Raw genomic sequence first — 24,467 nt, 5'->3', positions numbered from 1 at the left:
CCTTTCCATAGAAAGGGCAAATTTTACTATTAGTGTTCCCCTTTTTTCAATCTGGTCGCTAAAAGAAGTTTCTATAAGCTCGGTAATATTCAAAGTATTTTCCTGTGGGGGAATAGTTAAGTTAACATTTTGATTTAAGTTAACATTTTGATTTCTTTCACCCAGAAAATATGCATTAATTATAGATGGAAATTTATCAGATGGAAGGGACAAAACTTCTATAAAATAGTTCTTAAGCTGTTCTATGGGTGAAATCATCTTACATTTAGGGAAGTTTACAAACCTTAAATTAGGATAACGTACCACATTTTCTAAATTCTCAAGTTTCCTTGCCATAATACTTTCCCCTTTTATTATAGATGTTTGCACCTCCTTTATTTTACTTATCTCTACTTCAACTACCTTAAGAGTAGTCCCATTACTTATTACCTTTGGGCTTAATCCCTGTAATGTAGTCTGTACATCTTTTATATTAACATTTAAATTTTCTACATTTTTCTGTAAAGACATAATAGCTGTCCATAACATTTCCAATGATACTTTTTTTGGATCCCCAAGATCAGCATTAGGAGCAGATGGAGTATGCAATAGTTGAACCAGTTCCTGTTCTGAGGCATTTCCAGGGGGAGGGACAAGTGCACAAGCTCCAGCTATCGTAGTAGTTCCACTTAGTTCACCAGATCTTTGATCCAATCGCTGGGGTAGTGAGCACTCCCACTTCCCTCCTACCGTCCCTGCTGGATCTTTATGAACTTCCTCTAACGGGCTAACCAACGCATACGCAGTCCGTAGTATTGGAGAGCCTTGATCATAAATACCAACAGGGATCGTTGGTGGAATTGGTGTCATTGGGACCCCGGGACTAAGGCTCACTTCTCCCGACAAGGGAGATATCTGCTCAAGATCTCCGCTTGTAATGGGACACTCCGAGGTTACATTTTCCGTGCGAGAGTAAAAACCAGTCAAGGTAGTTTGTAAGGGGCCTAGTCTGGCAGGGGTAGAGGCATCCTGCCTGACTTTGCCTTTTCTCTTAGTATGAGGCATTTGTCAATATTATATATAACACCTTGTGGAAGTTACTCACTCTTTCGTCGCCAATATATAGGTAGAAGGATTGGGAGTCAGCAATTTGTTGGCCTAGTTGGAATCAGCCTTCCAGCCTGTAGTGAAGCGCACGACTCAAACCGCTGCCTAAGCGACATGCGCCGATGGCGACGGGCGCCGATTTGCTCCTCGATTTAAGGAGCGGACGCTCCACTGACGTCACTTCCGCCTCCTTTAGGATCCCAGGAACCGGGTCTCTGCTGTACCGGGGCTTACCCTAGTTGTTATCGGGTCAAAAAGCAGCAAGTGATGGCAGGACTGGTCGCCCCTCTCTCCTCCAACTCGGGCCCCAGCGGGGCCTCATTTTTAAAGGTTATCCAGGTATTTAATTTAGCTGGATATAACTTATCTGACTAAGTTTCAAGGCATATTCAGCATCTTGAGTGTGCCACTGAATATCCCTGTACAAACTGCTATTTAGCCAAATAAGTTATATCTGGCTTAAGTTAAACCTGCTCTTTGGAAGGTATAACTAATCTGAATAACTTATCCAGATAAGAGTGAATATCGCTGCTTATCCAGTTAAGTTAACTGGCTAAGTTGTTCCACCCTGATCCGCCCGCATTTTATCCAGTTATTCCGGTAGCTATCCAGCAGCTGCTGGACTTAACCGTCTATCTAGCACTAAAAGTACTTTCAACAGGCTGAATGTGTTGACACACTATTACAAGTTAAGTTTTTAGTGAGAATGCTTCTATTTGAGAGGTGATTTATTACTGATTGAATTAGAGTTGGCCAGAGCTTGTTACAGAAACACTGGCAGGCTAGTGTTGCACAGAGGTCAACAAGCCTGTTGGTCTCTCCTTCTGCTGGTTGGTGTGCATAACCCGTTCGTCTGGACTGTGTTCAAGGAAAGGAGAATATCAGGTAAGAAGAAATTTTAGCTGCACAAGACTGGATCCAAGATGGCGTCTTGAGGGGAGGGCGCGGTGTTGAGAGCTCCAGTTTGCCGTTGGCGTTACCGAATTTCCTTGACAAGATGCCACATAGTAAGAGGAAAGGGAGAGAGAGATAGAAGTAGCCTCGGCTTCTCCTCAGTTTACCCTGATTCAGACGCGCATTGAGGGCTTTGGCACCGCATTAGAAACTTTTTCTCCAGATGAGAGGTCCGCTGAGAACGCCAGTAAGGAGTGCAAACCGGTGTTACAGGACGAGATATCTTTAAGCCCTGGAGCACCTGCTACCCCCGCATGCTCCAGGCCGGTCCGGACAAGCTGCTAGAACAGATGGCGTTCTTGGGAGCAGCTGCCAGTGAGGTGGAAACGGCAGCGAACGTTGAGTGTAGTGAAATGGAAGAATCTATACCAGTTTATCTGATGAAAGACTCTGAAAACAACGGGTTTGGAGGAAGGGAAATTGAACCATTCTGTTCTAACTTCTACTCCTGTTGGGAGTCACGTCATGAAATCCATGCAGACTGTGAGTAAAAAACTTTCTTTTGGAGAGGGTTCAACGGTTCAGATACTGCCGGTGAAACCCCCGGTGATAACTCTCGATACAGTTTGGTGTGCAGTAACTTCTTTGGAGCGATCTATAACTGCACTTACTGGTGGCTTGAAAGACACTCGGGGCCATGTTCAGTCCTTGGAACCTGTCATTACAACACAATCCGTGAAGATTGAAAATCTTGATTCAAACGTTGCCCAAATGCAACCAAATCAGAATGGTCTAATTCAAGGTGAATTATCTACATCTAAAAGAGTGGAAAATTTGGAAAACTCTGTAAGATACTTGAATTTGAGAGTGTTAAATTTCCCCAAAGTTAAACTGATCTCTCCTCTGTTTAATTCTTACAATTAACAGCTGCAGTGTGGGCCACTCACAACCTTTGCTTTTTATTGTCCTCCTCAAATGTTCTAATCATTTAAATTCAACGTGCAAGAGGGCCTCAAATTATGCAATTCCTTACCTTTTGAGTTTAAATCTTTGCAGGAGTACCTGTCCTTCTGGAAGGCCAGAAAGGCCTGGCTGTTCATAAAGGCTTTTAAGTACATTTTTTTTTCTTAAGTTTTATATCTGCTTTGTAGATATATTTTAGGGTGATGCGTGGTGATTGTTATTGCTTGTGAGTAGTTTATACAATAAAGATTACATTTTATTCATTTATTTATTTATCTATTTATTTAAAAACATTTCTATACCGTCTTTCACAAACAAGGTTTGACCAAAACGGTTTACAAAGTTCGATTATAAAAAGGAGGTCAAAAGAAATATAAATAACTAAAAATAAAATTTTTTTTTTTAACTAAAAACAATGAAAATAAAAATAAAAACCAAAATAAGAACAAAAATAACAAAATAAAAAATAAAGTAATAGATAAGGAAAAAAAAATACAATATATACTTAGACCCTAATTCTTTAAAAGTAACTATACTACTTTTTACAAAAACAAGTAAAAGCCAGAAAATTTAAAATAAATCAGAATATCCCAGAGACTATATCTATTTTGATGTAAATTGCTATAAACTTATTGAATGTGTTTCTCTGTTTTTATTACTGTTGTATTTCCAACATGGAGCAGTTGGATGATAATGTGGCTTATAAATTGAAATAAATAAATGCATCCCTATAAAGCTGTAAAAACACACACAGCTAAAAACACCCCACCCTGCATACCCAAATCAATCTAAAAACATAAAAGTACTTTCAAAGCTATTGCACATAATTGCTCAGATCTAATATAAATGGTGTTTTTTAATGGAATTTATCTCTTGGACAGTGCTGGTGCTGCAAGGTTATTTAGGAGGTCATACATGTTTATATTAGATCTGAGCAATTATGTGCAATAGCTTTGAAAGTACTTTTATGTTTTTAGATTGATTTTGGGTTTTTGGCATCGCCAATGTGGTGTTAATACCATGAGAGTGAGAGTTTTTGTTTCTGTTGAAGTTTTATGCTTCAGCAGGGATTAGGTATTTTGACCACTGTAAAACCCTTGGACACTGCACCGCAAATCCTTACGGTTTTTTTGTTTTTGTTCTTTGCACACAGGGATCTGACAGCAAGGTCCTGCTGATGCCGGACAGATGGCGAAACGGAGGCCTTTACAAGCTGCAGTATACGCACCCCCTCTGTGAGTTTGGCTTTGCCACACTCACCTGTGTGCCCATGGGGAACCTGATCGTCGTCAACGGTACTGTGCGCCCAGACCCTCTGCCCTGTAGCCTCACAGATTCAGAACATGGCAATAGATAGATAGATAGCATCCAAGAATTCACGTGGGAGGAAACAATCTCCAGAGACTCCATCGCCACAGATAAATACTAATGCGAAGGAGAAGGCAGGGCTCGGCACGTCCCCTGCTGCTTTTAATGGGTGCCAGAGAATGCAGTCTCGTTAAAACCCATTCTGCAGCTTTTGCTTAACCCTCCGGGGCTGTCTGCTCTGCAGCTGCCCGTCTCCATTAGTTATTTGGTAACAGTGGAAGTTCTGGAAAAGGCTCCCTACTTGTGGTTTAGTAGCCGAAGCCCGGTCTTTTGAATGTTACTTCAGCTTCTCGTGAGAAGAGCTGCAGAGTGGTGGAAGGAGGAGTAGGGAGGGCGATTACAGTACACACAAAGTTTTTTCAGGAGTTATTTTACAGAGCAACATTTTCTTGCGTCCCTGGGTAGGATGGTTTGCTGCTGGAGTTCAAGGTGCCCCTGGCAGGCTGGATCCCGATTTCCGAGAGGATTCTAGCCCAGGATAACTAAAGAACGAGGAAGATTCCTTACTGGGAAGCAGAACGTGTTCAGGAGAGTCTGGGGCAGCCTAAAGCTGTCTCAGCTTTGGGACTTGCAGCCCTCCTCGTTCTCCTGAATCTACCCCAAAAGGAATCCAGCATTGTTCTAGATTTTTTAACCTGGGGGAAACGTAATTGGTGTATCAGCTGTAGGAGCCTGCATCTTTCCCACAAGGGATTTGATGGCCTCACGTCTGCTGTAGAAATCTGATGCATTCTTTGTATTTGCAGCTACACTGAAAGTCAACAACAACATTAAAAGTGTGAAGAGGTTGCAGTTGTCGCCGGCATCTTACATCTCTTTTGAGCATCGAAGTATAGTATTTGTGTTCTTTTCTATTTATTCTTGATTAAAAAGCCTTTTTCTAGGCTTCTCCAGCTCTCTGTGCATCTCCTGGCCAGAGGCCCATGGAGGAGTTTACTCCAGGTGTGCACCTCTGTAGCACCCATACTCCAGGGCTGTGGGATGGAAGATATACCGGTACATTTTGAGTTTTGGCCCAGGGTGGCTTACAGCATTATTAGAATTCAGATACAATACGTCCCTTCCGCAAAGAGCAGAAAGTGAGACTTGAACCCTGGTTTCTTTGCTTCTCATCCCTTTGCCACTACTTTTATTAGGTAGGAGAAGGAGGAGCTGGAGACCCGGATCTCTCTCTCTCTCTCTTTTTTTTCTACCATTTTTGCTGTACGGTCAGGACTGACGTGACGTGACTGTGGAGCCCTGGTGCTGCCTACAGTGTGGGGGAGAGGGACAGGGAGGAGAAGGAGCGTGCGCCCCGTCTGGAGATTTATTCTGTCCATCTCCATTTTATAGAGTCTGGAATAGAGAAGACAATTCCCGATCGCCTTTACATGGCTTTCCTTTTTCTGTAGGAGCCTAAATCTCTTTGCAGCGTTATTCTGTTACCCTGTGGGGTTTGTTTTTTTTCTCCACAGAGGACAATGTTGCCAGAGTCTACAGGGATCTACAGAAGCTGTCACGAATGTTTAAAGATCAGTTGGTGTATCCTTTGCTGGCCTCTGCCCGCCAAGGTAAGAGCCCGCGTCCTCCTGCTGCTTGGGACCCTATGATTAGATCCTAAATCTTAGTCATTTAGGAGCTCTAGAACTTTCTTTCTAGTTCCCTCACTTTTAGGTTGAATAATCCTGGAAAAGAAAAACGATAGAAGAAAGTCAAGATTTTTATGTATTAAATTGGGTATTTTCAGTTAAGAATGTTTGTGTCCTGCAATTTGGTTATGAGACCCCTGTTCTGTTCTAATTACTGCAAAAACGATAATTGAGGGGGGGAAAATGTAAAATTCTTTTATACTGCAAAGACAGCTGAAAGTTTTTATGTAGCAGCTGAATGGTATTCCTGCTGTAGGAGGGGTGTGGCTTCCCTGTAAGCTCCGCACACAATAATCCTGCTCTCTCCCTCCTGCAGCTCTAAATCTTCCAGACGTCTTCGGCCTGGTCGTGCTCCCTCTGGAGCTGAAGCTGCGCATTTTCCGGCTGCTGGATGTGCGCTCGGTTCTCTCCCTCTCTGCCGTGTGCCATGACCTCTGCGCAGCAGCCAACGACTCGGCGCTTTGGCGGTTTCTGTACCTACGTGACTTCCGAGGTGCGTCTTCTTCTCTTGCCGCTGCTCTGTGCTTCAGCAGAGTGGAGCATTCACTCTGGCCACCCTCTCACTGATGCAGTAATAGAAGCTTGCACCTCACTTTTCATGCTGGTGAAATCCCCTTGTGCTTTCCAGTTCAGGAAGACAGTGAATGCACGCAAGCTGTGGTGTTTCAGGGGTGATAAGGTGACTTAAAATAACCTGGAATGCTTGTTTAAAAAAAATAAAAAGTGTATTTGAAGGGTTTCTTAGAAAGGAGATAAAATACAGAATGCTTTTTAAACTTTTCTTCACAGATCCTATGTCAAGGCCTCGAGATACAGACTGGAAAGAAGTAAGTGATGTGTGTATCTTAAATAGCCAGATTAAAGTGGGATTGTGCTGAAGCTGAGTCCTGCCTGGTACTGGCTGGGCTGCGAGGTATCTGGGTGGGATTCTGTGATTGAAGGATTGCTGGGTGCTCGCTGACGCTCTGGGGTACCACTTCCTGTCAGCTGTGAACAGAAGATCTTTTTTTGATGGCACTCAGTTGATACCCAGAACCTAAAAACATTTGAATACAAGTGAGACCTTTTAAGTTGCTGGTATGCTGCCAGCTCCTAAAATCCCTGCATTACTGCCCAGGACCATCAGGTGGCTCAGTTCAGCTCCTTGCTTTTCTTACTTGTGCCATTGGCACACAGCATGGTGGCACTGAGCAGGGGAAATGCTGCTTGGGCTTCACAGTGGAGCTTCCATGGACTTGTATAGAAGTGCGCAGTTAGTGAATTTTAAGTAGACAAAAAAAATGTATGTTGCTTAATCGGAGACATTTTAGCATTCTCCTTGCTTGATGCTGGGAGTCCCTTCAGTGTCTGCTAATTGGCCACCCCAGTGCAGCAGGTCTAAGCAAGCTGCCAGTAAAAGGTGGGATAGGTCCTAACGAGGTGTTTATGATAAGTGAATTAACTGGTTTGGAAAGCTACCTGTTATATAGAAACCAACTGTAAGGCCCATCTCGTCTGCTCAGTTCAAATATTGTATTGCCATGGGCTCCGAGTTGATTTCTGTTCCCATCCAAGCCCCTCTGATTTCTGTTACTGCTGTTGTCTCCATGTAAGGTGCTAAAGCACAGATCTCGGCACTGACTGTCGCATGTCTCTGAACACAGCTGCCCTTTAACCTCTCCCGCTGGCCCAGCTCTGAGGCAGTGCTGCCATCCCTGGGTCAGTGAATGGTAGAGGCCCGAGTTAGGGTGCACGCACGCCAGGCTCCAGAGGGAGCCTCTAGCTTGGATGTTGCTGAAATGGCTGGGTTAGGTGGGGGTGGGTTGTAAAAGAATAGGGGGTACGACGCTGTAGTTTCCATTCAGCGGGAAGCACAAAAGGAACAGAAGGAAATTTCCAGACAAAAAAAACCAGGCAGCAGTAAGCATAATAAAGAGCCGGCTGCTGCCTGATGTGCTGTCAGCAGAGCCAGTGTGAAACGCCCCAAATTAAAGAGAACCCATCTTTCAGTGTCATGCCGGAGGGCTGGCTTGTGGTGCAAGGGACTCATTCCTTCCATCCTGGCATGTGGCTAGGTCCGCTGTATCTATCTATCTATCTCTTTTCTATACCGACATTCATGATACCGATCATATATCGGTTTACAAGGAACAAGGGGGTTATAACGTTAACATTAAAATTAACATTGAAGAAGAAGCAAAGTTACAATAAAACAAAGTCGTGGGAACTTGGGAACTGAAGTACCTAGAGGCTGAGGTTAAACGAACTAAACTTAACAAGGGTATATTGGAAGTGCCTTGAGACATATATGGAGAGTTCTGTCTAAGTGGCACTTACAAATGAACCGAAACAAGCTACGAAAGGGGGGAGGGACGGGGAGGCTTGCTGGGATAGAGGAGTGGAGGGGGGGGAGGGTTTGGGTTAAGGGAAGGTTTGTTGAAACAGCCAGGTCTTGAGTTTTTTCCTAAATGTCAACAGGCAGGGTTCCAATCTGAGATGTGGAGGAATGGCATTCCAGATGGCTGGTCCGCTGTCGAGAAGGCCCGTTCTCTGGGGGCTGCACGAAGGCTAGATTTGGTTGTGGGGGTGTGCAGGGTTCCTTTGTAAGCTTCTCTGACGGGTCTTGCCCTCTAGAACTTTTGTTCTCAGAGGGCAAACAGGATGTTAGTCCTCACACATGGGTGACATCACATGGAGTTCGATGCAGAAAACATATGTCAACGTTTCTAGAACTTTGACTACGCACACTGATCATGCCCTATACCACGTGGTGTGTTTGAGCTCACTTTGGCTGTTTTTAGCCTTATGGAAAACCTTTTTTGCTCTTCACGATTTTGTGTTTTTTTTTTCTTTGATCCGTTGCTGGGTTCCTCTCTTTGCTTTCCTGTAGTGTCTGTAGTCAGGGTTTTCGGTGTTTTGGGTAAGTTTCCTTTCACAGTCTATTCCCCCCGTGGTGGCAGTACCTCAGTGCCTGCCGGCCATCAATGCCTGCCACTATCGTTTTTGACTTTGTGGCCCTTTTGTTTTGCCCCGTCATGGCCACATCTGGTTTTCGCCAGTGCCCGAGGACCATGTTATTGTTGATCCTGCCTGGGGGCATCGCATGACGTCCAGGGTTGCAGCCTATGCACCCAGATTACTCCGAAGGGACATCTGCTTCGACTCTGCTTCGACTCGACAAGATGGATCAGCTCTTCAGGTCAAGGAAGTCCAAGGCAATGGCATAAAAGGACCTTAGAGCTGCACAGATAGACACCAGGCCATCGACATCAGCGGGACCATCTGTTCAGTTGATGCCACCGGTGGATAGGGATGCCAGAGACACTGTCTATCTCCGGGCCGAGGACACTGGGTTCATCATCTTTGACCTCTGCACTGGGGAAAGACGGGGCATCGAGGGAAGCCTAAGAAACATTGGCACTGGTCCCTGTCAATGCACCGGCTTTTTCTGCCTTTTCCCCCGAAGTGACCCCGCGGCGAGGAGAACCCATAGTCTATCGGCGCTGGGGGTCTGCAACGGTTTCCACCAGTCCTGGTCCCCGTCATCGATCCCTCTTCACGGGTCCAAAGAAGATCTGGCGACACCCCCCTCCCCCCTCCTTCCTCCCCAGTCAGTGTTGGCATTGGCAACGTTTGAGGAGGAGCTGGAGTGCAGAGTCCAGCTGGTGGTGGAGCAGGTGCTGCAGGGCTTCGGTACTGTGTCACTGATGGCACCAGATCCAGTGATGCCCATCCTTGTACCGCTTCTTGAGAAGCTGAAGGTGCTCATCAGTGCATTACCAACCTAGCTGGCGTCTGTATCTGGGACAGTATTGATGCCCAGCAGGGCACAGAGGCCTTCCCCTGCCTAAACAGTAGTTATTGCTGGGTCTTCCAAGGAGGAAGCTCCACCAAGGCAGTGGACATTCCAAGGCCTGTAGCCTTTAGACCAGTTCTACTGGTGCCTGCACCTCTGGACAAAGGCCAAGTGCCTAAGGCCCCATCCACTGTGGCATACAATGCAGTTGAGGGTCCCTATGACCCTTGGGGACTGATGATCCTCTGAAGACTCTGATGGTCTGTCAGACCCTTCACCAGATGAATGAAGGAAGTCCCCCCCTTAAAGACATGACCTTTTCAGGAGGCCATCCCATTTCAACTTTTGACAGAGGAGGATGCCAGGCATAAAATGCTTGAGATCCTCCAGTTTGTGGAGCCTCCTAAGGAGATTGTGGCAGTCCTGGTACATGAGATCCTTAAGTAGTTGCTGCTGAGGATATGGGAACACTCCTTCACAGTGCCTTCCATTAATGAAGAGGCAGACGGGGTTTACTTCGTCAAGAAGATTGCAGATTTGATAAGCGTCAGCTGCCTCACAGTCTGTGGTGGTCGAATCCGCTCTCGTGGGCCAAGCACTCTGACCCATTCCTCGGCACCCCTCGGGAAAGGACCACAGAGCGATGGATGCTCTTGGGAGGAAGGTGTTTCAAGGCACCATGCTTATTGCCCGCATCTCTACCTACCAGCTCTACATGAACCAGTAGAGCTGGTTCATGTAGAGCTGGTTATGTTCCTTACTACGAATTTACAGACCTACTAGACAGCTCCGTTCACTTGATAAATGTATCCTTGAAGTACCTACCATAAAAACTGTCAGTCTAGCACTAACCCGTAAACGAGCATTCTCTGTTGCCGGTCCAATACTTTGGAACGCATTGCCTGAACACATTCGTCTGACTGCTAGCCGTATAGAATTCAAGAAACTGTTAAAAACCTATCTTTTCACTCAAGCATACAACATATACTAAGTCCACTACATTATAAGTCTCTGGTATTTTATGCTTATTTTATGATTTTAATGAATTTGTACTTAATTTTATTTTTGATTTGTTTGAATGCAATGTTAGTGTAATATTACTTGTGTATGTTCTAATATGTAAACCGCCTAGACGGATAGTTCCCTACCCATTGTGCGGTATATAAGAATTGTAAATAAATAAATAAATAATCACAGGACATCTGGCAGCAGGTGCAGGAGGTGGCTGAGCAGCTGCCTCAGCAGAAAGACACCCTCATGTCGCTAGTGCACAAGGGTCTGGAGTGCGGGAAACATGAGGTCCGTGTGATCTATAGTGTTTTTGAAACGGCATCGACAGTCTCTGCATCGGGAATTGGCACCCACAGGATGGCATGACTGCGGACTTATGATCTCCGACCGGATATACAGGAACGACTCGCTGACTGCCATGCACTGGAGAGAATCTCTTCAGAGATAGAGTGAGAGGTGCTTTGGCCCAATTTTGGGACCACCATGAGACCCTCCAACAACTCTCTGCATTACTTCGGATCTGTCCTCATCCAGGAGGCTGTCGACCAGGGCCTAGGAAGTCTTTCTTTCGCCAGAGGAAGTACTATCATTCACCTCCTCACTCCCGTCAACACCACCAGCTACGACAATCCCAGGCAGCAGAGAGCCCCCAAACCCCCGCCAGCTCTGTCAACTCTGGAGATGGGGTTTTGACTGGGCCATAGGGAGCGTAAGCCAGTTGCCCATACCTGGGACAATGGACCCTCTGGTCGGGGACAGGCTGTGGTTCTTGCTAACCAGTGGCCCAGTATATCCTTGGACCAGTGGGTTCTGTCCATCGTCCACCAAAGATGCCAGCTGAATGTTTTGGGAGTCCAGCCAGATTGACCTCCATGCCCACTTTGTACTACAAGCGAAGCTATCCTCTCTTAAAGGCCAGAGCAATCGAGCCCATACCACCAGGGGAAAGAGGGCGGGGATTCTACTCCAGGAACTTCCTGACTCCAAAGAGAACAGGAGGACTCTGTCCCATCCTAGACCTAAGGGCCTTTTGAACAAGTTTCTAAAAAGAGAAAAGAACATAAGAAATTGCCATGCTGGGTCAGACCAAGGGTCCATCAAGCCCAGCATCCTGTTTCCAACAGTGGCCAAACCAGGCCACAAGAACCTGGCAATTACCCAAACACTAAGAAGATCCCATGCTACTGATGCAATTAATAGCAGTGGCTATTCCCTAAGTAAACTTGATTATTAGCTGTTAATGGACTTCTCCTCCAAGAACTTATCATAGAAACATAGAAATGACGGCAGAAGAAGACCAAACGGCCCATCCAGTCTGCCCAGCAAGTTTCGCACTTTTTTTTTTTTCATACTTATCTGTTTCTCATGGCCTTTAGTAACCTTTTGGTTCTATTTCCCTTTGACCCCCACCATTAATGTAGAGAGCAGTGTTGGAGCTGCATCTAAGTGAAATATCTAGCGTAATTAGTTAGGGGTAGTAACCACCGCAATAAGCAAGCTTCGCCCATGCTTATTTGTTTACCCAGACTATGTAATTCAATCCTTGTTGGTTGTCTGTATATAGATCCACTTTTCTTCATTCCCCCTGCCATTGAAGCAGAGACCTATACTGGATATGCATTGAAAGTGAAGTATCAGGCTTATTTGGTTTGGGGTAGTAACTGCCATAAAAAGCAAGCTACTCCCTGCTTTTTTGTGAATACAAATCTTTTTTTTTTTCCCACATTCATTTACGTCCTGTAGACTTTATGGATCCACAATGTTTATCCCACGCCCCTTTGAAGTCTTTCACACTTCTGGTCTTCACCACTTCCTCAGGAAGGGCATTCTAGGCATCCACCACCCTCTCAGTGAAGAAATACTTCCTGACATTGGTTCTGAGTCTTCCTCCCTGGAGCTTCAAATCGTGACCCCTGGTTCTGCTGATTTTTTTTCCGATGGAAAAGGTTTGTCGTTGTCTTTGGATCATTAAAACCTTTCAAGTATCTGAAAGTCTGTATCATATCACCTCTACTCCTCCTTTCCTCCAGGGTGTACATATTTAGATTCTTCAATCTCTCCTCCTAAGTCATTCGATGAAGACCTTCCACCTTTTTGGTCGCCCTTCTCCAAACCTTTTTTGAACCCAGCTACACTAACTGCATTAACCACATCCTCTGGCAACAAATTCCAGAGCTTTATTGTGCGTTGAGTGAAAAAGAATTTTCTCCGATTAGCCTTAAATGTGCTACTTTGTTTCCCTGGGCAACTTGATGAGACTGGCTATGCTCCCTCAACCTAAAGGATGCATACTCTTTTTGAGATCTTCCCAGGTCACAGGAAGATCTCCAGTACTGAGTGTTTCCTAGCACACAGATGGATTCAGGACCAGTGGGTTATGCACCTCTACCAGCAGATGGAGAATGAGCAAAACTAACATCACAGTATATATATCCCTGCAGTGACATCAGCCTGCCAGTATTCTCCGTCTCCAGCAGATGGTGGATGTGCATCTCCCTACTGGGGATTGCTTCAAATTTTTAGAAGGAGAATTAAGATTTAATTTGCCCCGCTCTCCTGCAGTGATACCATATGGTACCTCCCCCAGTTGAGAATTCCTGAGGTGATTTCCTTGGTGTCTCAGATGAGTGCCTTGGTCCAGTAGCTGGTTTTTTTTTTGTTGTTTTTTTTTATCAGCTGACCTAGACTTAGCTGTTAAAACAGCTGTAAGGCAGCAGGTGCAGGAAGCAGACTGCATATGCCCTCCCATCCCGCAGCCGGAGACTGTCTCTGTACTTAGTCCAGAAAGGCTGAAGTCAGATAATGTTTAAAAAAAAAAAAAAGACAGAATAGAAGGGTTGTTTTTAAGGCCCTCCCTTTCCTCCTGTCTTTGTGCTCGGCATGCCGTTCTGATGTTCATTCCCGCTCCCAAGGGAGGTTAAGGGACTTGGGCAGCCTGGCAGGTTGAGCATCCCAAGTTGGCTAGGCCCCACTGTTAGGCTTTACTCAGAGCGCCACATGGTAGGCAACTGTGGCATTTTCACAGGCTTTCCTGCGCATTAGGCTGCCCTCTTCGGTTCTGTCAGTGTGCGCCTAGTTTTTGGATGCTTAGTCGGAACGCCTGCTTGGTGATAGTGGCCATGTTAGGCACACGCTGCCCAAGCGCACAAGTTGAGTTACATTGGTTGTGCGCTTAAGTTGGGAAGGTGGCAGTGCGTCTAGTTTTGCAACACCTAGCCTTAGGATGCCTAAATTTTGGGCACCTACGTTTTTGAGCACGTAAATGTTACAGTGTGAATTCAGCTGTTTGCATTCTTTCAGTCGCTGGTTAAGTGTACTGACAGACCAGCGCCTGTGACTAAGAAACCAAAGTGCCTTTCCCTCTGTGCTGCCTGTCACATTCGGGCAACTCAGCCTGGTGTGCCTTCTCTTATGCCAGTGCTGCTTAAAGGCTCAGAGAGAATTATCTTCCTCTGATTTTACTAAGCCTGGTTCTTCCTAGCCTGATGACGGCCTGGGTAAAGACCTCTCAGGAGGAGTACCTGATCTGGGAACTCCCTTAACTGGTTCATCGGCGGGGGAAGGTAGCTCAGTGGGTACAGCACAGGTGCCTTCTGGGTTTGGCATGGATCCTTTTTGCCTTTTCTTGGGTAGAATTTTTTTTTTTCAAGGATGTAATCCTTTCTTCAGGTGCAGTCATCTACCCTGTCCAATTCGGTCAGGTCAGAGTCGCAGGTGGTGACCTCTCACTCACCTGGTACTACTGTTAAGCACCTGGATTGGCAGCAGGTCCTCCCGATAGGATTCTGGATGGCACGGATGATGAAACCAATCCTGACTCTCTGGAGAATGAGGAAATTCCTCCAGGACTGGAACTGTATAGGACTATGTTGCGGTTCTTTCATAGAGATGAGCTACTGGCTCTGATTTCCCAGACATTTATTTATTTATTTAAAAACTTTTCTATACTGTCGCTAAGTTATATACCATCGCAACGGTTTACAAATAGGTACATAGACTAAGGTAAGTAAATGTAGGATATCTTACATTCTAACAGGTGCCAATAAAGTTCGGTTACAATTTCATAAATAAAATCATTATTTGAGTAATGTTGGTCAAATCCAGGTATATTATTGAGTTACTATCGCTTTGAAATATTACTTCTTAAAAGTAGGATTGATTAAATTCATTCTCATCTGCATTACCTTGTACTTTCATTCTCTACCCTCCACACTCTTTAGTGAAGGCTTTTTTAAAGAGCCATGTTTTTAGATTTTTCTTAAAAGTTTTGAGATTATTCTGTAATCTGAGTTCGGGTGGCATCGTGTTCCACAGTATGGGCCCAGCCAATGATAAAGCCCTTTCTCTCACTTGGGTTAATTTTGCTGACTTTACTGAAGGGATTGTTAGTAGTGCTTTGTTTGCTGAGCGGAGGTTTCTTTGTGGAACGTGTACTCGTAAGGCTGTGTTTAGCCAGTCTGCTTCTTTATCATATATTAGTTTGTGTATGATGCATAAGGCTTTGTATTTTATCCTGTATTCGATGGGTAACCAATGTAAGTCTGCTAGAGTTTCGGTTATATGGTCCCTCCTCTTTTTTCCCGTTAGTATTCTGGCTGCAGTATTTTGAAGTATCTGGAGTGGTCTTATCGATGTGCTTGGGAGTCCTAGTAAGAGTGCGTTGCAGTAGTCAGTGCTAGAAAAGATAAGTGTTTGCAATACTGTTCTGAAGTGGGCAGGTGTGAGTAATGGTTTTAACCTTCTGAGGACCATAAGTTTTGCGTAGCCTTCTCTTACTTTTATAGATATGTGTTGCTTCAGGTTGATTTCTGGGTCCATTATTACTCCCAGATTCCTTACTTTTTCGGCTAGCTCAATTTTTTGGTTATTTCTTAGGGTTATCAGTGTTTGAATGATTTTAGTTTGTTTTCTCTCAAGGTAAAGGAATTCAGTTTTGTCAATGTTAATAACCAGTTCCATCTGGTTTAGTAGTTGTTTAATTATGTCTAGGTACATGTTAGCTAGACTTAATGTTTTTTCAATTGTGTCGTCTATTGGTAGAATTAATTGAATGTCGTCTGCGTAAATGTAATGTATTATCCCTAGGCCTGCCAGCAGATGACATAAGGGTAGCATATATATGTTAAAGAGGGTAGCAGACAGCGCTGAACCCTGAGGTACTCCTGTTTCAAGTTTAAATTTTTCTGATAATGTGTTTTTTATCTGGACTTGAAAGAACCTGTTGTTTAGGTAGGATCTGAACCAGTTTATTGTTTTGTCACATAATCCAATTTCTTCAAGTCTTTTTAGTAGTATTTTGTGGTTTACTGTATCAAAGGCTGCAGATAAGTCGAGCATTATAAGGATATAATGTTTACTGTTATCAAAACCTCTTAGTATGTTGTCTGTTAGTGAGAGAAGTAATGTCTCAGTGCTGTAGTGTTTTCGGAAGCCTTGTTGTGAAGGGTACAGTATGTTATTATTGTCTAGATGTTCAGCTAGCTGTTTCTATACTGTTTTCTCTATTAATTTAGCTAATAATGGAAGGTTTGAGACTGGGCGGTAGTTAATGAGGATTAATGGGTCACTGTTTTTCTTTTTGATGATTGGCTTAATGATTGCCCCTTTTAGTGTATCTGGCATTAATCCTTCAGTTAGGGATAGGTTTATGATATTAGTTAGTGTTGGGGTTACTACATTGGTAATCTTTTTTTATCTCAGTTGTTGGTATTGTATCGATTTTATGTGGAGCAGGGTTATATTTTTTATCATTGATTCAACTTCTTGTTCAGATATTTCTATAAATGAGGACCATATGTTAACATCTCTTTTTTGCATTACGATTGCTTGTTTGCTGTTTTTGGGGAGTTTGTTTCTTAGGTTTAATATTTTGTCACTAAAAAATTTAGCTAATTCATTGCATTTTGATTCAGGAAGACTTTGAGGTGATTCTTGTTTGTCATTTGTGAGCTTCGTTACTATGGAGAATAAGGTTCTTGGGTTATTGGCAAACTTTTCTATTTTATTGGAATAGTATTCTTTTTTAGTATTAAGGATCAGTTGTTTGTAGAAAGCTAAATGTTTCCTGAATTTGGTTAGGTTTTCAGTTGTTTTGTGTTTTCTCCAGATTTTTTCAAATTGTCTGAGCTTTCTTTTTGCATCTTTTATTTTTGCATTATGCCAGTGGTTATTTTGTTTTGTTTCTTTGATAGTTATTGTTTTGATGGGGTTTATTTCATCGGCTATTTTTTTAATTGAGTCTAACCAGAGTTCTGTAGCTGAGTTACAATCATTAAGTGTTATGTCTTTTAGTTCTTCTTCTAATTGAAGATTCTGGGAGTACCTGGGGCAGATTCCATGTCTGAGCCAAAGAAAAATCCCATTTTGGTTTCTTTGTTTAAAGCCTCTTGTTTTTTTCCCTGTTATGGAGGACATTCAAGAATTGATTGATCTTGAACTGGATGCCCCGGAGGCTAATTTCAAAGGGGGTTGGGCTTTGGAAGGCCTGGATCCAGTGGTGAGAGAGCATTTGTGTTTTCCGAAAGTGCTACCTCCAAGCGGATGACTATACCCATGGAGGGAGGAGCGGCTTTGAAGGATGTGCACGATAGGAGGATTGAGGCCATCCTTAAGCAAGCGTTTGAAGCAGTGGCACTGATCTTCCAGATAGTTTCTTGTTGTTCCCTGGTGGCTCGCTCTTGTTTACTTCTCTCTCAGGAGGTCGGATCTGGAACGAATTCCAGGACAGTTATGGAGCCAGCAGCCACCTTTTTGGCAGATGTGGACTGCAATTTGGTCCGCAACTCAGCCAGAGAGGTGGCTTTGGAAATAGCGGCCAGTTGTCAGTTATGGCTGAGAAATTGGTTGGCCAATGTGACCTCCAAGGGCTAACCTTATGAAATTGCCCTTTTAAGGCTTGCTTTTATTTGAAAGCGAGTTGGAGAAACTGACCGTTATGTGGAGCTAATCCCCAATTCCTCGGTTGCCGGAGGATAAGAAGCAGATGCCATGTTCCTTTGGCATGAGAGGTCGTGCCAGGGGATCCAAGCATTTTCGACCCTACAGAGGAGCAACCTTTCAGAGGACTCTGCCTTTCAAAAGGTCTCAGTCCTTATAGCCCAGACGGGGTGCAAGTTTGGGTACTGGCACCTCCCGAGCCTCCCAATGAAGGTTTGCCGACCCACACCCCGGAACAGGAGATAGGGGGACATCTCTCTCTTATCAGATGTGGGTAGAAATCACGTTGGATCAGTGGGTCCTGGAGGTGATACAAGAAGGATATGCACTGGAGTTTTGCAGTATTCCTCGCGACATTTTCATACATTGTCAAGGCTCCTCAGTCTGAGGGCTGTGGTCCCAGTGCCCACATCTCAAGAAAATATGGGTCGATATTCCACTAATTTTGTTGTGCCCAAGAAGGGCTCCTTTTGTCCCATCCTGGATCTCAAAGAGGGTCAACCTTCATTTGTGGGTGACTCATTTTTACATGGAAACATTGCGCTCAGTGATAATGGCTGTGCAGTTGGGGGAATTTCTGACCCCCTTGGATTTGTTAGAGGCATACCACCGTATTCCCGTCCAATTAGAGCACCAACATTTTCTGCGATTTGGGTTGTTGGGATGCCATTAGCAGTTTTGGGTGCTGTTTTTTGGTCTGGCCACCACACCCAGAACTTTTTCCAAGATTGTGGAGCTGGTGGCGGTAGAGTTGAGAGAGGATGGAATCCCTGGTTCACCCGTATTTGTACAACTGGATGATTGGGGCCAAGTCTCTGGGAAAGAGCCACCTGGTGGACCCACAAGGTGATCTCCCTGTTGCAGGAGCTAGGTTTGGTGCTGGAGTGCAGAAGTCTCTCTGGAACATCAATTAGCAGGAAGTGCGGGCAGTCCAGTTGGCATGCTTGCAGTTCAGCGGCAGATTGCAGGGTTGAGCAGTCTGGATAATGTCAGACAATGCAACAACAGTGGCTTACATCAATCTGCAGAGAGGAACCAAGAGCCAGCAAGTGTTGCAGGAGATAAACCAACTTATGGAATGGGTGGAAATGCACCTTCAGGAGATCTTGGCCTCGCACATTGCAGGAAAAGACAATGTAAGAGCAGACTTTCTCAGCAGGGAGAGTCTGGACCCTGGAGAATGGATATTGTCAGACAAGGAGTTTCAGCTGTTAGTGGATCGCTGGGTCCTTCTCGCAATGCAAATGTTCCTCGATTCTTCAGTCGCAGGAGATCCAAAGTCCTTTGGTATTGATGCTCTTGTGCAGGAATGGCTGGAGGAGAAGTTGCTATATGCCTTTCCCCCATGGCCCATGTTGGGCAGCATGGTTTGGAGGGTCGAAGAGGGATGGTGCTTTGGATAGTACCAGATCGACTCAGTAGATCCTGGTATGCAGATCTGCATCGGCTCCTGGTAGATTTCCCCCCTCCAGTTTACAGTGCACAGGATCCTGTTACAGCAGGGACCTGTGCTTCACGAAGATCCGACTATTTTGTCTTACAGTATGGCCCCTGAGAGGGCTCGCATACTGAAGCGTGGATATTCTACTGCGATGATTGCCACCTTGCTTTGAGCAAGAAAGTTCTCCACTTCGGGAGATCCTAAGGAGGCCCCTAGGAGGAAGATCTGGGGCCATTGCAAGCTTTCTGTTTACCTAAGACGATCGCAGTGATGCTCCTCCCTTCATTGACACCATCGCTGATGTCATCTCTGCCCAATAAAGCTTTGAGACTTACAGCACGAGCTGTCTGCACGCTGCTGAAGCTGTGTATGCCAAAGGGGCGCGCGGCTTGATCTGATGGGAAGGAAAAGAAAATCTAAGATTACATCTGCTCCAGCTGTAATCCGAGGCCCGATGGACAACCATCTTCATTGGATGGGTGAGTTGCCTATCTGTAACTGTAGTGGTGCTCCTAAACAGGAGCTTCTTTGAGTCCTGTTAGTAGACTCCCTCCTCAACCACCAGTCCCCTCATCTCAGGATAAGAGGATCGAATTTCATAAGTTGTAAGAACAGTGAATGATGTACAATGTATGGGTCAACATACATCTAATTTAGTTACATCTGCTGATATTTTGATCTCTAATTTATCTGAAATTGAAGATGCTAAGGCAAAATCAACGGTGATATCTTCAGATAAGAGTAAGGATCCATCAGACATCACAGTTGTTGACTTGTGGAAACTGATTACTAAATTGGATAATAATGTGACCCAGTCCATCTCACAGTTCAATTCTTTTATGACATACAGGCACAGGAGAAGAGATTACAAGAACTGGAAAAAAAAAACGTCCCTGAATTTATTTATTTATGTAAAGCTTTTATAAACTGAAGTTCGTATGTACATCACAACAGTTTACAATGAATGAACAGAGAGGAAGAGAAGTAGAGTTACATAAAACAAAATAACTGGTTGTATAATATAGTAACAAGTTGATGGGTTATAATAATAGAATTTATAAAAGATAGTGGAGGAAGAAAGGCAAGAAGGGGGAGAAACAGTTCCTTTATTATTAAATGCTGAATTGGCATATATTAAGAATAGTTTAATTTTGTATAGTGAAATAGAGGCATTGGAGAACCTTGCTAGATAGTTAAAAAACAAAACTGTTTTGTTAATTTTCCGTATACTGTTATCTGCAATCAAAATGTTTAAAAAATACCCAAAGGAGTTTTTATTATTCACAGAGGCTAATGTGCCTGATATTTCTAAAATATTTTATCTACCTAGGCAAAAAAGATTAGATCAAGTTATTCAGCCTCTTTCATCAGAAAGTTTAGGTGTTTCAATCTTTCTGGAAGAATTGTTAGATTTAATATCTAATAGAGCCACCTTAATTGTTTCTGTCTGTGCAGAACAGGATAAAGATGTGGTCTTTTATAAATACTTAAAAAATCAAGGATATCTTCTTTTGTGGGCCAAAGTTATTTGTATTTCCTGATGTCTCCCGTCCTACTCAGGTACCCAGGAGACGTTTCCTATCATTAAAATATAAGGTAATTGCCCTTGGAGCATCCTTCTTTTTAAGGTTTCCATGTAGAAGCTTTGTAAACATATCAATCCAGTAAGTTTGTGTTCACCGATCCTTTATTGGGAATAAGAATGTTGAGTGATCTGGAAGATAAGTTCTTGTAATGATGATTGGGATGGAGGGTAATAATGACGTATTTGGGGGCAAGATGGCGGCGTAATCGGACGCATAAGCGTTGAGCTCCGAGGTTTGGGAAAAATTCTTGCAAAGATGCCGGCGAAACGTAAGGGCAAGCTCCGTGTCTTTCCCTCAGACACAGAGCTAATGGCCGCTCAACGTTTAATCACCTCTTATGCGTCCATGAAGGAACCCGAAGAAGGGGGAGCAGACTCCATTGAGGGAGCTATAGAGGAAGCGCTAGCCTCTCCGGGAGATGTCACTCTTAGCCCCCCTGCTCCGAGGAAACCCGAGATGGCGGTCTCCGGGTGGATCGGGGGAGAAAGCTGAGTCGCAGGCACATGACGTGGCACTGGAGAGCCCGACGCAGGGAGGTCAGAGGGCGGTGGATGCCGAGACGCCGAAACAAGACTCTGAAGTCCCCGGAACATCAGGGGCAGAAAGTTTGGTTTATGCCCCCCGTATCGACTCCGATTGGAAATGAAGACAGAGGAAACTTGTTTGAAACGTCTCTGGCGCCATTAAGGGAGAGTCAACCAGGCGGAATATCATCGGTATTGAAATCGGGTGAGTTTTCAAGGCCCCGTTTTCAAATGCCCAATAAACCTGAGAAAATAACTTTAGAAGCTATCTGGGATATTTGGCTGCGTTAGTGAATGTGATTGGAAACTTCCAGGAAAATTTGGAAAACGTAGAACAAAAAGTAGAGATGTGTGAAAATCAACTAGAAGAAATTAAACCGAAACTCGTAGTTTATGGAGACTGAGTTAAAGAAAAACCAGGAATGTACGTGAAGATAATAAAGGATATCACTACTATTTCTAGGAGGTTGGAATCTATGGAAAATTTCTCTAGACATTTAAATTTGAGGTTTTTGAACTTTCCAAAAATTGTTGGTGAACTTCCATTTATTACGTTAAAAAAATTTTTTGTTGAAAATTTAAAATTTCAAGAAGGAGGAATTCCGCTAGTTAATAAATTATATTACTTGCCTGTTACAAATAGAAACAGAAATTTCTTGCAAAATGTAAATGTTGATGTTAATGAAGGAAATTTAACAAGATTCTTGGAGGACTCAACAATGGAGTACTATGAAACAGCTACATTAATGGTTTCTTTTGTTGTTGAAAAAGATCTCAATGAGATAATGAAACATTATTTTAGAAATATCCAGACTCAATTTCGTGGGGCACCAATACGGGTGTTCCCAGACTATGCACCAGTCACACAGAATAGGAGACGTGAGTTTTCTGGTAATGAGACCACAAGTAATAGAAATTGGTTTCTCCTTTGTTTTAAAATATCCATGCAAATGTCTAGTTAAATCAGCGAAAGATGTCTACGCCTTTCAATATCCTGAACAGTTAAAATCCTTTCTCAACGCTAGGAGGGTAATAGTTCCCTCCTAAATAAGCCTAAAATTCGGAACCAAGTAATATATGGGAACCTAATTACGTTAATGCTTGTTACATGCATGTTTTTTTTTTCAGTTTTTGAAACTTCCCTAAGTTTTCTGTCCCCTACCTAAAAATTTCTTAATGGAGGAATGCAATGTATAACTTGAGGAAGTTTAAATAATAGGTTTTGGTATTGGAAAATTGGAGATTTCCCTTTTCCTCTTTATGTTATTATATTGTATTCTTTTTTCTGAAGTAAGATAATTCTTGCTGTATTTGAAAAATGAAAAATAAAATTAAAAAAAAAAAAAAATAATGACGTATTAGATAGATCTATGTATAACCTCCTTCCTTACTGTTGGCAGTTTCATTGTATTTGCTATTTCCTTTGTAGATGATTTGCTAATTTTTCTCTGTCTGTTTGAATGGGTTTTTTATTTGTAACTTTGGTTGCCTTAATGCAAATTGCATTTTTCTTTATTTTATTGCATTTAATTAAAAAAAATCAATAAAGAGATGAAAAAAAAACAAAAGGTCTCTACTTCTTAGCCTATGTGTGGGTTTGGCGAGTCTTTGAGGCTTGGTGTGAGGATTGAGGTGTTCTTCCTCGTTCAGTTAAGATTCCGCTCATTTTGAAATTTTTGCAAGATGAATTGAATAAAGGGTTGGTTCTTAATTCCTTAAAGATGCAATTAGCAGCTTTTTGCCTGTTTCAGGGGTCAGGTAAATGGTGAGTCCTTATTGGCTCATCCAGATGTGACCCATTTCTTGAAAGGAATGAAACATCTTTGTCCTCCCTTGCGGTTCCCATGCCCTTGTGGAGTCTTAATCTAGTTTTGGATTTCTTGGAGGGGCCTATGTTTCAACCAATGCGTGGCCTTTCTTGCGTTTTACTTTACTTGAAAACGGTGTTTCTTGTGGCGATTTGTGTCTGTGCATCGAATTTCCGAGCTGCAGGCCTTGTCTTGCTGGGATCCAGTCCTTGGGTGACTCTAGGGCGATGATAGCTGCGTGTACTCTTCCTTCCTTCCTTCCTTCGCCAAAAGTGGTCTCAGATTTTTTTCACTTGAATCAGTCCATTTCCCTGCCGTTTCTGGATAAGGAGGAATATCGCCTCTTGCAAACCCTTGGATGCCAAGAAACATATTGTAAGGTATCTGGAGGTTTCTAAACCTTTCCAGAAGATGGATCTCCTGTTTATCCTTCATGATGGAGGTAAACAGGACGAGTCAGCTTCGCGGGCTACAATAGCTCGTTGGGATTAAGGAGGTGGTCACGGCCACGTATGTGGATGCTGAAAAGCTGTTGCCTATTCAGGTTAGGGCTCAGCAGTGTCATGGGCAGACAGAGTTTGATTGTTGCCTCCCATCAACATTTGCCAAACTGCGATGTCTCCTTACCAAGTATTATCATCTGGATGTGCAGGCCCAGGAGGACGCAGCCTTTGCACATGCGGTTTTGACTGGACTATGGACACCCCCCCATCTATTCGGAAGTTAGCTTGGATACATCCCACTGGTCCTGAATCCATCTGTCCTGGGTGCTAGGAAATGAGAATTTACTACATACCTGATAATTTCCTTTTCCTTAGACAGATGGATTCTGCTTCCCAACCCTTGGCTGCTGAATCTTATGGAAGATGTGTCTTAGGTCCTGGTGGCTTCTAGAAATCCTTCCACTAGAAGGTCCTATGGGACTGAAGTGGAGGAGGTTTTCTGTGTGGTGTGAGCAGAAGGCCCTAGATCCGTTCTCCCTGCCCCACTCAAAACCTGCTTGATTACCTGCCTATCGGAGGCTGGCTGAAAACCAACTATTTTAGAGTTCATCTGAGTGCATTTGGCGCATAGCCACCACAGTGTAGATGGTGCGCGCCCATCCTCTGTACAGCCTATAATTGTACATTTCATGCACGGCCTGCTTCAGTTGAAGCCTCCCACTGTGCCTTGGACCTCAACATGGTTTTAGCTTAGCTGATGAAAGTTCCTTTTGAGCTGCTGCGCACCTGTGACCCGAAGTACCTGACCTGGAAGGTCTTAATTTTGGTTGCGGTCACTTCAGTGTGCAGGATCAGCGAGCTCCAGGCCTTGGTGACTTATCCACCTTTAAACAACATTTTTCATGACAGGGTGCTCTTGCTTCTTACGCACTCCTAAGTTCCTGCCTAAGGTTGTGAAGGATTTCCATCTTAATCAATCGTCCTGCCAATATTCTTTCCCAGGC

At 43.8% G+C, this 24,467-nt stretch overlaps 1 protein-coding gene across 1 annotated transcript in view; it reads left to right on the top strand.

Moving 5' to 3' along the window:
- The window catches only part of LOC115082079 (F-box only protein 7-like), a 47,662-nt gene that overhangs the window by 16,352 nt on the left and 6,843 nt on the right, over positions 1-24,467 (top strand). Inside the window, exons 5-9 of the mRNA XM_029586344.1 lie at positions 4,097-4,238; positions 5,058-5,141; positions 5,766-5,861; positions 6,256-6,432; positions 6,729-6,766. Of these exons, the coding sequence (XP_029442204.1) occupies positions 4,097-4,238; positions 5,058-5,141; positions 5,766-5,861; positions 6,256-6,432; positions 6,729-6,766 (537 nt within the window). The remainder of the gene's footprint in view (positions 1-4,096; positions 4,239-5,057; positions 5,142-5,765; positions 5,862-6,255; positions 6,433-6,728; positions 6,767-24,467) is intronic.

This window comes from Rhinatrema bivittatum, unplaced genomic scaffold (genome assembly GCF_901001135.1).
Source record: "Rhinatrema bivittatum unplaced genomic scaffold, aRhiBiv1.1, whole genome shotgun sequence".
Lineage (NCBI taxonomy): Eukaryota > Metazoa > Chordata > Amphibia > Gymnophiona > Rhinatrematidae > Rhinatrema > Rhinatrema bivittatum.
This window is presented reverse-complemented; position numbering and strand designations above follow the sequence as displayed.